Source organism: Mustela putorius, unplaced genomic scaffold (genome assembly GCF_011764305.1).
Source record: "Mustela putorius furo isolate JIRA1106 unplaced genomic scaffold, ASM1176430v1.1 tig00000228_pilon_pilon_pilon, whole genome shotgun sequence".
Lineage (NCBI taxonomy): Eukaryota > Metazoa > Chordata > Mammalia > Carnivora > Mustelidae > Mustela > Mustela putorius.
The window spans coordinates 33006670-33018721 of record NW_025421322.1 but is presented as its reverse complement, the minus strand read 5'-3'; the positions used below and the strand labels follow the sequence as shown (position 1 = coordinate 33018721).

Here is a 12052-nt window from a genome sequence, read left to right as displayed (position 1 = left end):
CTGCATGGGAGTGAGAACAGCAAAAGGCCATTACATGCCACCAAGCACCCAGATGTATTCCGCCCTTACTCCTTCCTCGTCTCTCGCCCCTGCCTGTTCTCCAGACAAAACCTGCTACAACCCCCTGTTCAACTCTGAGGACATGCAGGAGATCACGCAGCACTTTGCCGTCTGCCACGTGGATGCCCCTGGCCAGCAGGACGGCGCTGCCTCTTTCCCTGTGGGGTAAGACCTAGAACCCCGTGCCCCCAAAGGGGCACAGAAAAGCTGAGCAGAGGGTGGGGGAGGCGTCACACTGGGTCTCTGTTTTATGGCGGTAAGGTATATATAACCCCAGATGCACGCTTGGAACCATTCTCGAGCCTGGAGTTCAGTAGTGTCACGTGCGTTCACACTGTAGTGCAGCCGTCCCCACTGCCTGTCGCCAGGGCTTTTTCAGCCTCCTAAACTGAAACGCTGTCCCTGCTAAGCACTAACTCCTTGCCCCCAACTGCCCCGACCCCCACTCTCACCCACCCAGGGAGCTAGCTTTTTAATAGGTGCGCATGACAGGCACACGATCGAGTGGAGAAGACTTTCACAAGAAAAACAGTATGGCAAGTTCTAGAAAGGTGGGAAGAAAAAGAGAGGGAACAATAGGAAATAATCTTGATGAAGTACTTCCTGTGGTCCAGGCTTAGGTTATTTTTTTCTTTTTCTTTCTTTTTTTTTTTTTTTTGAAGATTTTTTCAATTTATTTGACAGACAGAGATCACAAGTAGGCAGAGAGGCAGGCAGGGAGAGAGAGAGGGAGGGAAGCTGTCTCCCTGCTGAGCAGAGAGCCCGATGCAGGACTCGATCTCAGGACCCTGAGATCATGACCTGAGCCAAAGGCAGCGGCTTAACCCACTGAGCCACTCAGGCGCCCTCTTTTTTCTTTTTTAAGATTTATTTGAGAGAGAGAAAAAGAGTGCCCAAGGGCAGGGGAAGGGGCAGAGGGAGAGGGAGAGACAATCCCAAGCAGACTCCCAGCTAGCAGGGAGCCCAATACGGGCTCAGTCCCATGATCTGAGATCATGAACTGAGCTGAGATCAAGAGTCAGATGCTTAAATTAACCTACTGAGCCACCCTGGTGCCCCCACCCCCCAGGTTGGTTTTTATTCATACGGGTCACTTGCACTTAGTCCTGTGGCTAGGATATATGTGCCTAGTGTTACAGTTCCATTTCCTGGATGAAGAAACTAAGGAGTGAAAAGGCTAAGTACCTTGCTCAGAGTCCTGCAGCTCATTTAACTGGGGGAATCGGAGACTCTGCTGACTTGAAGGATCATGTTCTTTTTAGAACTTCAGGGTCTCTTGTCCCAGGGATTTAGCTGCCTGCTTCTCCCCAGTGTGCAGCCAGCATGGGCTTCTGGTTTCTGCTGCGAGGCTGAGGCTTCCTGAGTGCCCGGGACCATCAGTGGCCCCTGGAGGGAGGCAGACCTCTTGGAGGCTGTCATTAAACCGGGGTGCAGCAGGCTCAGGGGTTTCAAGTCTCCCAGAAGGGGCCTCTTGACATTCACAGGTAGCTTCCTCTCCGCTCTTCTCTTTTCTAATTGGTGTTCAGAATTATCCTTAATAATGAACCTTTGTCAGAGACCGGGAAGGACACCGGCACATGGGGCCACGACCAAAAATGAAAAGCTTCCTAATACCCTGGGACCCTGTTATCTCTTCACTAGCAGATGAAGCCATAGGTCTGTCAGCAAATCCATCCTAGTTGGGAGCCAGTGTTTGAAAGACTTGTGGTAACGCAGTGGCTCTTAGCTCCCCATAGGAGGATTAAAAAAAAAAAGTCCTGAGCATTGAGCCCCACCCTGGGGAGTTTTTATTAAGCTGACCTGGAGGCCAAGGTTCAGGGTGTTTGCCCCCCATCCCCCGGGTCAGCAGGTGATCTTAGTGTGTGGCTGGTGGCAGCCACGGCCTGAACAGGCCCTGCCGTATTTCTACCTTCTGTAGTTGGGGGTCTCCTGTACCCTCTGGGGTATGTTCCCTCTGTCCCGAGGCAGAGGCAGCAAAGCAGGGTTGGGGACCCCAGCTCTGGAGTCAGCTTCCTACATATGGCGGGGGGGGGCTTGTGTAGAATCCCTTTGCCTCCTGACTCTGCATCCAACCCCAGGAACAGCAAGGAAAGAAGCCGTTGGGTAAGTGGCTTCCCCAGAATCCCCTTTTAGGGACTGCTGGCTGTAAACTGAGCCATGGCCATTTCAGAAGGAAACTGGCCCCATTTATGTGTAGACAAACCAGCCAGGCTTTTTCTGGCTCTTTCCAGAGCTTTTACACCTGCTGGGTTTCCCTCCTGGAATATGTTTCCTCTACTCTACACTCCTCAAACCCCAATGCCTCTTTCAGTGTCACTTCTTCCAAGAAGCCCTCCCTAACCACCTGATCCAAAAGAACAGGGATCCCTGTCTGAACACCCCCACCTCCCTCACTGTTACATCCTTTGTCATTACACTCCCTTGTTTCGCCTGGCCTCTGTGTGGGACTGGGGTTTTGTGCTCATGTGGTCTCCCTGGGGAAGAGTGAGCACCTGTAATTCCTTTGTGGAAGGGCCTCCTCCCGGAGTCTTCCTCCCGGAGACCAGCCCTGTGGGATGCCTCCTAGTCCAGGATGCTCCTGTGCCTCCCCGATACTGTGGCCTATCTGCTGGTCTCGGGCGGAGTTTTTCGGGCTCCTCCAGGGACCCGTCCAGAGACTCATGGGATGTCCGAGGAGCTGGTCCTGAACAGCGAGCCGTGTGCATCTTCTGATAAAAAGGGCCCGGCTTGCTCATGGCACCCAAGGCCTTGGGAAAAGGGGTGATGGAGTTCTTCCAGGCAAGTCGGGAAAGAAAACATGCAGGAATTCTGGCTAGGGTTGTTGGCTCTTGCAGGGGCAGAGCTTTAGTTTTTCTGGAGATCCAGGGAGGTGAGCACACACGGTGTGAGCAGGCAGAGGGAACAGCTTATGTGAAGGCCAGGAAGAGAGCAGGCGTGGAAATGCTCCACGAGACACTGGGGGCAGCACTGGTGGGAAGTGGCTCCTCACTGTGCAGGGGGTTGGCATGGGTATGCCCATGGGAAAGGGGGGCACAGAGGGAACAAGAAGCCCATGTGGGCCTGGCCTAAGGACTTGGTGACAGGCAATGGTGGTTCCCTGCACTCTGGGAAGGGGAAGCATCCGCCGTAATACGTAGGCTTAGGACAGCCTGCAGACTCCACACTCAGGCAGGAACCATGGTTCCAGAAAATGGGTGAATCGAGGCATCCCAGTGCTTTCAGATCCTGCTGGGTGTTCCGTCTCCCAAAGCCCACTGTGTCTAGCTCATCTGCATGGCCTGCTTCTCTGTGCTCTCTCCGAGTTCCAGAGCATCTCTCGGGGTCAGGGGGGAGAAGGGAGGAACTTCCCCGTGGCCAGGAATGTTCTAGGGAGAGCTGCTGGCAGGCTGCCTTCTGGGAGGTGAGAAATCCCAGAGCCCACGGGAGATGCCATTCCAAAGGCCGGCCTTGCTGTGAAGCCGAGTGGCTTATTCCAGCTTCACTGCTATTTATAATCTGTATACCAGGGGAAATCACGGGAACCTCACAGGGTTGCCGTAAGTATTAGATGAGCTGCTAAGCCTCCTCTGATGCTTGCTGTGGGACCTGGAGCCTAGGAAGCAATCGTTCAAGGGTCAGTTAACAAACGGGGAGGATTGGGGTGGGGCGCGGCCTCGAGCAGGGACTGAGGCTGGTGCGTGTGGCTCGATGCCGGGACGGAGGGCACAGGGGACTGAGCAGGGGGCTGAGCGGGGGCTCGGGCACATGGGTCAGGTTGTGCAGGAGTCCTGCCCTTCAGTCCTGTTCCTGCTTGAATGGTTCATTTCCGCCGGGGTCCAGGCCCCCACTAATGGCCTCTGCATGGCTTCTCCCAAGGTACATGTATCCCTCCATGGACCAGCTGGCCGAAATGCTTCCTGGAGTGCTCCACCAGTTTGGGTAAGAACGAGGGATCGATGGCCCCAGCAGCCTGCAGAGAAAGGTGGCTTCTAGCCTCTGCCTCTCCTTTGGCTTTGATCTGGCCTAGCCACTGAAATGTAGGGTGAATGGTCAGGAAAGAAATGAGCTGTCACACCGTCTCTACTCCATGGTCTACCTCCCTCCCGCTGGGCTTTTCTCCATGAGCAAATCCATCACCTAAAGCCCGCCTCCCCCCCATCCTTTCCCTGCCCCCTCTTCTTTCATTGCTCTTCCTTATTGATGGAATGTTCTGGAAGAGGGTGGCCTGCCTTCCATTTCTCCCTCCATGCCCTATTTCTGAAGTGCTCATTTGCCTTTTACTTGAGCCTTTTGTGTGAGGATCATACCTCAGAGTTCTTGGCCAATTTATTTTCCTTCCTAGTTTCAGAGTCTAAAATAAAGCTTAAGAGGGGAAGAAGTGGTGCCGTAATGGGCCTTCCCATAAATGTCAGGCAGTCTCTCAGAGCCTGCCTGAGAAAAGGGATGAGTCTCTCCCAAGGTCACGGTGTTCTGTCAAGCCGTAAAGCATGATGCATGTCGGGTCCTTGAGGCAGCGTGTTCTGGCTTGCCAGCCACACTCCGCCATGAGCGGGACAGACGCTGGGGGCAGGTGGTGTTCCTTAGGGGCCAGGAGTGGGGGGGGTTTTAAGAGGGTCATTAGGGCTCCCATTGCTCATCCTTGTGTGACATGCCTTTTTATTTCTGCTTGCAGGCTGAAAAGCATTATTGGCATGGGAACGGGAGCAGGTGCTTACATCCTCACTCGCTTTGCTGTGAGTTCTTGGGCATTTTTTAAAAAAAAAAAAAATGTGTTAAATGCAACTGAGTCAGGATTAAGGAAAATAACTGGAAAAGCATCAAAAATCCCAGAATGAAGAGAGAAATGACCCATAATTTAAGTCTGAAGGAAGAACCGCAGTTCACATGGTGGTGTGTGGTCCAGAGTCATGTGTGCGCACACGCGTGCGAGTGTACTCATATACGTGCTGACAACCTTGCCTTTCCTACCGCAGACAGACTGACTCTTTGATCACTGGTTTTGCTCACTTCTTGGTTGGTTATGGGAGGTCCTCATGTCACCATATCTTCTGCTGCTTCATGAAAACCCCACAGCTTCCGGATTCTGACTGATTCTCCACTAGAATCAGAGACACATAGGTTCACGTGACTGTGGGTCCAAGCCAGGTGCTCCTGGAGCCCCTGTGTCCTTACCGAGCAGCTGCTTAAAAATGCAGCAGTGCTCGTTTGATGAATAGACTTGAAGGTATTCCGACTGCATGTCATTTGCTGGACGTTGTCAGAACTCAGAAATGCTGGTATGAATTAAAAAAAAAAAACAACAACAAAAAAAAAAAAAAAACAGAAAAACCCAGAACCCTGATGGACGAAGCTCTGGGCTGATAAAGGAAGATCCGTGTTCGATATGAGATGGACACAGATGTGTCTTCCAGGAGTGGTTGCTAAGGAGCCATGACATGCCCTTCCTGACCTTGAAACTGGTGCTCTGGTAGACCCATCTGGCAGCTGGGGGTGCAGGAAGGGGAAGTGATTTGCCCAAGGCAGGTGTGCCAAGCGCACACACGTCTCCTTCCCCTGCTTCCCCGCCCCACTGTCTCGGGCTCAGTCCTGTGTCTGTTGCACTGGAGCCTCCATTTGGCATGGGAGGTGGGGCTGAAGGGTCTTGAGGGCAGCAGACTGCTCTGGGGATGCACATGGGCCCTTTTCTGGTACTTTTCTCCATTTTCTACTTCACCTTGGAAGTGCATGGTATCTGAGATCACAGCGTTGCCACTCACCTTATGTCTTGAATTGCAGCTAAACAACCCCGAGATGGTGGAGGGACTCGTCCTTATCAACGTGAACCCTTGTGCAGAAGGCTGGATGGATTGGGCTGCATCCAAGGTGAGGCTGGGGGTCAGGGCCAAGACCAAGGTCACTATCAGGGTCAGGGCTCCAGTCACGGCCAGGGTTAGGGCCAGGGCTATGGTCAGGGCCAGGGTTAGGGTCAGGGCTAGGGTCAGGGCTGGGCCAGGGGCAGGGTCAGGGCCAGGGTCAGGGTCTGGGCCAGGGGCAGGGCCGGGTCAGGGCCAGGGTGAGGGTCTGGGATAGGGTCAGGGTAAGGTCTAGGGTCAGGGTCAAGCAAGTGGAATAGTTGTGCCCACCCAAACCCCTTGCAGCCTCCTACTCCCCACCCCTTTAAAGAAAACAGTTTGCTTTGCTTTGTTTGGGGTAGTAAACATGACCTCAGCCATTTGCCATTCAGAAGATTCCAGTAGGACACTGTGATCTAAACTAGACATCCCATGGGGATGCGAGTCCTCGAGCCAGCTTGGATAAGCATAGCTTGGGTTAAGAAGTGTTTCCTGAGGACCTAACATGTACTGGGCTTCGGTCAAGACACTGGAAATCAAAAGAGGAACAAGACAAAGGCCTCTGATGTCAGGAACCCACATATCATTGATGAAAAAGGAGGGTGTGTTTAGGACCAGCGCCGCTACTCATTTGATGACGACAATAATTAGCTAGTGTGTCCTGAGTATTTCCCAGGCGCTCTTCGCACTGTCTGACCACATTGAATCCTCCCAGTGACTCCGGGCGGTGGACTTGTTAAAACCAGGTTCTGGAGGAGGAAAGGGAGGCTCAGAAGTGAAGGAAGCTGTCCAAGATCGCACAAAGCTAGACAGTGGGAGAACTAGGGCTGAATCCAGATCCCATGGACTCCGTAGTCCTTGGGCCTCACCTCCTGCCTCCTTCCCCGGTCTCATCCAGCAGGTGTGGAACGGCCCCTTGACCCAAGCACTGCAGGTCTGGGAATACAGAGGGGGCAGGACCCATGCCTGCCTGGAGGGGAGGGACGCATGCTGTCTTGGGAGGCTCAGCTCTGGCTGGCGTCCTAGCGTTCCTTGTTTATCTTTTAAAAATGATTATTGTGTTTTTTCATAAAGGCACCAGTATTTGCCAAGGGAAGAGGTTAGCCGTTCCAATTGAAACAGGACAGAACCTTTCAAGCTGGGGTGATCCTGGCCCTTCATTTTGAAAGTATGTTTTTGCCAAGTGTTGGGTGGCTGTCGCAGACCAACGTTTGAAGGGGTTGCGCCCCTCCCTGCTACCTCCCACACGTCTTGGCCACTCTGATACTGCATTTTTTTCTGGAACCTTCTGCCAAAATGCAGGAGCCCATCCCTCTGATCTGCGTGATATTCAGAAGCGGAGCACACTCCCTGTTTTTTATTCTATTTTCCAGGAAAGGAAGTGATATTACCGTCAGCCAGTTTGGCTTCTGGGTAACTGTTTGGAGCCAGACGTGGAGGGCTGGGGACGCTGACCATTGGCCAGAGTAGGGCCTGAGGAATGTCTGTGTGGCTTTAGTATCTGCACCATATCCTTCCTTTCCAACCCCAAGAGGAAAAAGCCCTATATCGGGAGTCGTCTATGATGTGTCAGGCACTGATGTCAGATCCTATGACACGTGTGGTCGCTTCATGTTATCCTCACCTTGACCTTGCGTCTTTGAAGCTCCCGGCACGGCTGCTTAATAGATAAGAGGCTCGAGCTTCAGAGACTCTGCAACCCACCCAGACCCACACAGCACGTGTAGGGCAGGACCCCCAGTCTGAAGAGTCCCCTGGTCTGGAGCTTCTCTATCCTGCCCATCCTTGCCTGACACTGAAATTGGTCAGCACGCATTTATGGAGCTCCTGCTGTATCCTGATCATTTATGGAGCTCTTCTTACGCACCTAGCGTTCATGGGGCTCCTGCTGTATATCTAGCATTTATGGAGCTCCTGCTGTATACCTGGCATTGTGTTGGGGAGAGAGAGAGGGGAGAAAGTTGGCCGTGTCTTTAGTGACCTCCATATATTCCAAGAGATGATACTGGCTCGACGGGGGTAATCTAGAGGATGATACAGGAAGGCTAGTTCAAGGTAAGCAGGTCCTGGGGTAGAGACTAGAAGAGCTTGGTGTGTGTATAGAAGAAAGGGAGGGGGCCCTCCTTGGGAGAACCCAGTGTGCTACAGCACAGGGAAGGCCAGGAGCAGGCTGGGTCTCTGTTCAGCTCCTGTTTTCTGTGCATCTTTGCACTGTGCGTGGGGCCCTGGGAACAAGTGATTGGTGGAGACTCAGGTGCTGCCTTCAGGGAGGGCCCAGGTCTTTCAGGCAACTGGAACAGGTAACCAAGTGCCCATGAGGGGGCTGTCTTCAGACCTAAAAGTGTGGGGGGCGCAGCACTGAAGGCTTTGCTGACCCACCACCGCAAACACCTGTTCTCACCACACCTGTTCTTGCCCTGCCCAGATCTCCGGATGGACCCAAGCCCTTCCAGACATGGTGGTGTCCCACCTCTTTGGGAAGGTGAGTGGCGTGGCCTCACATCCTGTCCTTCATGCCATGCGACTGCGTGCTGCTTGGGCCTTGGGCGCAGAGACCAGCCAGACACAAACCCCTGAGACCTCTGCTGACGTCCGCCTCGCCCACAGCGCCCGTGACTGCTTTCCAATGAGGTCCCGCTTGCTCTCTTTCTAACATGAGGCTTTTTAAAGGTGCTTTGGTATTAGAAGTATGAAATTTCACCAATGCTGACACATACGCACATTCCCCATAAAGCCACACTGATTGAGATGATGACCATATCCATCACCCCTGAAAGCCCCCCATACCCTTTGCTAATAAGCCTTCCCTCCCTGCCCCTTGGACAGCTTCTGATCTGCTGACCATCGCTGGAGATGAGGTCGTATTTCCTAGAGTTTTACATAAAAGGCACCACCTCGTGCGCTGGGCGCAGTTGCTTTGAGATCCGTCTCTGCAGCTGCTCCCTTGCTTTTCCCGCTTCTGGTAGCTTCAGAATTCTCTGGCTTGTGGCTCAGCCCTCCAGGCTCTGTCTCTGTCTCTGGGGGCCTCTCCGCGTCTGTTTCAGATCTCCCACTGGGGGCGCCTCAGTGGAGCGCCCGACTCTTCGATTTCAGCTCTGGGCATGATCTCGGGGTTGTGAGATCGAGCCCGGCGTCAGGCTCCGCGCTCAGCATGGAGTCTGCCCGCCCCGTGCCCTCTGCTCCTCCCACCGACTCACTCACGCTCTCTCCCTCTGTCTCAAATAAATAAATAAAATCTTAAAAACAACAACAACAACAACAACAACAAAACCTCCCTCTGCCTTTCTCTTATAAGGACACTTATCGTTAGATTTAGGACCTACTGGGATGATCTTGAATGATCTCATATCAGGATCCTTCTCAATGGTATCTACAAAGACTTCTTTTTCAGATAAGTTAGCGGTCACGGTGCCCAGGGGCTTGACATGGATGTGGCCTCTGGGGCTAGCCTCGGCCCACGGTAGCTGTCTTCCCCTTTGTGCTCCCTTCAGTTTGCGATACGATACGTCTCCTCCACCGGAGTGTGTATCATCTGAGCCTGAGGGGACCATGGGAGAAATTAAAGTCAGTTTCTGTATTTCCTTGCAGGAGGGGGTGTCAAGTGTAGGGTGAGAGTCTGACCTGCTTCTGCCCCACATTACTTGAGGAACCCCCAGGTTGCTATAGTTTGTTGTTTTGTTGTTGTTGTTGTTTTTGTTTTGTTTTGTTTTGTTTGTTTTTGTTTTTTGTCTGAACCGGCAGCACAATGTACGATGGTTTTTTTCTTGATTACGTTTCTAACGGCATGTTGGCTTCTTTGTTGCTTCACTGATTGATCATGGACTGTCAGACAATAGCTCGGGCTGGACACGCGGTCCCTTTTGCTCCCTCCCTGTCCTGCCCTGGCGGCCACTGATCACATCAGGCCATTTCGTGGAGCCGTCACATCCGCTCTCTTACAAATGACAAACAGAGCAAGCTTGTAACTTGTTTGTTTGTCCCAAATCACATTCAGAAAGAAACCAGGGAGAGGGAAAGCTAAGGCTTCTGCAGGTCTCTGGCTCGCCCCCCCGCCCCCGGAAGCTGAGAAGGCCCTTCTTTCCAGAAGGTTCACAGGAGTTGCATGCTTTGGTTTTGTGCTTCCAGCATGAAAAACTTCTCAACTCCCCCTTAAAAACATTAACTTCTAAGAGTTGCATCAATTTTTACTCTTTACAAAGGGCTTTTATGTGCACCACCTCTCTTAATCCCACAGCCTGCTGATACAGGGAATAGTCATCCCCCCTTTAATTTTTGAGGGGACTAAGGCTCCAAGAGGTTAAGACACTTGCCCCCAAAAAAGGAGAGTGTCAGAGACAAGCTCCAGGTTTGGGAGGACTGACCTCAAATTAAAAAGGCCTGAAGAAGTAAGGAACCCAGAAGAGCGTTTTTTTTGTTTGTTTGTTTGTTTGTTTGTTTTAAGATTTTTATTTATTTATTCGACAGAGAGAGATCACAAGTAGGCAAAGAGGCAGGCAGAGAGAGAGAGTGAGAGGAGGAAGCAGGCTCCCTGCTGAGCAGAGAGCCCGATGTGGTACTCGATCCCAGAACCCTGAGATCATGACCTGAGCCGAAGGCAGAGGCTTAACCCACTGAGCCACCCAGGTGCCCCCCAGAAGAGCGTTCTTTTCCTTTTGTGGGTTTGCATTCCTTCCTGTTATCAGCTGATAGGCAAATCAGACTGCATTTCCTGCAGTCTGTTCAGGCTCCCTGGGAGTTGAATGCATTATGCCTTATTATCTCTGTACCTGCATAACCCGAAGAATGGAGGTACTCGGGAGTGGCCCCGGGGACCTGGTCCCAGCAAAGGCTGTCTTCCTCTTTCAATGCAGGAGGAAATGCAGAACAATGTGGAGGTGGTCCACACGTACCGCCAGCACATTGTGAACGACCTGAACCCCAGCAACCTGCATCTGTTCATCAACGCCTACAACAGGTATTAGTCCGCGGCTCGACCACCGAGTGGCCATCAATCGAGTTCCTTTTGTTGGTCTGGAATGTGGCATAAGGCAAAGGGGGCTTATGAAGTCAATAGAGGATCCAGCCCCTGAATTTGAACAGAGATGGCTGGGAGAGGGAGACAGGTGCTTCCCGGAGTTCTGCACTCCAGACGAGGGGGACGCAGGCATGAGGGAGACACGGTCACGCGCACACCCCCCCCACCACCGGGGTTTGGAATAAGTGTCCGTGCCCCGGCTGACCCTGCAGAGAGGCCAGGTGTGAGGAGGGTGAAGAGAGTGAGGGGCGGGAACGAGTGGGAGGGAGGAGTCCAGAGAAGCTGCCGGAAGGTGAGTCAAGCCAAGGACGAGGAGCACATCCCTCCAGCCTTTGGCAAGGTGTTAGCCCTCTTCATGATAGTGAGGGGCTGGTCTGGACCTCAGCTAAGGGAGGGGACAGCTCAGGGACACTGGTGTCAGCCAGGTGTTCTGCAAACAGGGAACGCCATCTGCTGCTCTCCCATTTGGGGGACAGGAAGGAGCCTCGGGACTGTATCTCTCTGCAGTCAGTAGCTTGCTTCATGAAAGGCGCTAGTGTCTAACAAAGTTCAGTGTCCATCTCCTCTACCATCCTCCCAGCATCCCGCCTCTCAGTGCAGGAGGGAGAGGTCCTGCCCCAGTGGGCAACTGAAGACGTGGGACCCTGCAGAGCATTTCTTAAGCAAATACTTCCCGAGAGCCTGAACAATTAGGCTGTTGGCTAAGCAGCAGACCTGCAGAGACCAGAACAAACCTCCAAGTCCCACACACTGCTTTACCCTCATGGTGCCCCTAGGAATCAAGTAAATCCTCTTAAAAATCCTGGGACACTGTTACCATCACCATTTCCTGCCAAGGAAGCACATGCACAGAGAGGTTCAGCATTCTGCCCAAAGTCACACAGCGAGTACATGGAAGGGTGTGATTTGAATCCAGTCTCTCTGGCTCCAGGCCATGCTCTGGAAAAGGGTGTCTGCCCTCAGGAGGTGAGAGGCTGGATAGACGGCTGCAGGGGTGAGCCATGGGGCTGGCCGGGCCCATGCTGGGCAGGAGGTGGCACAGTAGGAAACCGTGGGAGGCTTTGAAATGCAGGAGGGAAAGGATCAGGTCTGCAATGTAAAAGAGATTGTGTAGAGGACTCGGGTTGGGGACAAGGAGGTGGGTGCCATGGGAAATGAGTGAGTCCTG

At 52.9% G+C, this 12052-nt stretch overlaps 1 protein-coding gene across 2 annotated transcripts in view; it reads left to right on the top strand.

The window, feature by feature from the left end:
- The window catches only part of NDRG1 (N-myc downstream regulated 1), a 53562-nt gene that overhangs the window by 27875 nt on the left and 13635 nt on the right, over positions 1-12052 (top strand). For both annotated transcript variants that reach the window (XM_004743589.3, XM_045078150.1), the window contains 6 exons: positions 105-225; positions 3916-3978; positions 4712-4772; positions 5815-5901; positions 8296-8352; positions 10721-10824. In XM_004743589.3, the coding sequence (XP_004743646.1) occupies positions 105-225; positions 3916-3978; positions 4712-4772; positions 5815-5901; positions 8296-8352; positions 10721-10824 (493 nt within the window). The remainder of the gene's footprint in view (positions 1-104; positions 226-3915; positions 3979-4711; positions 4773-5814; positions 5902-8295; positions 8353-10720; positions 10825-12052) is intronic.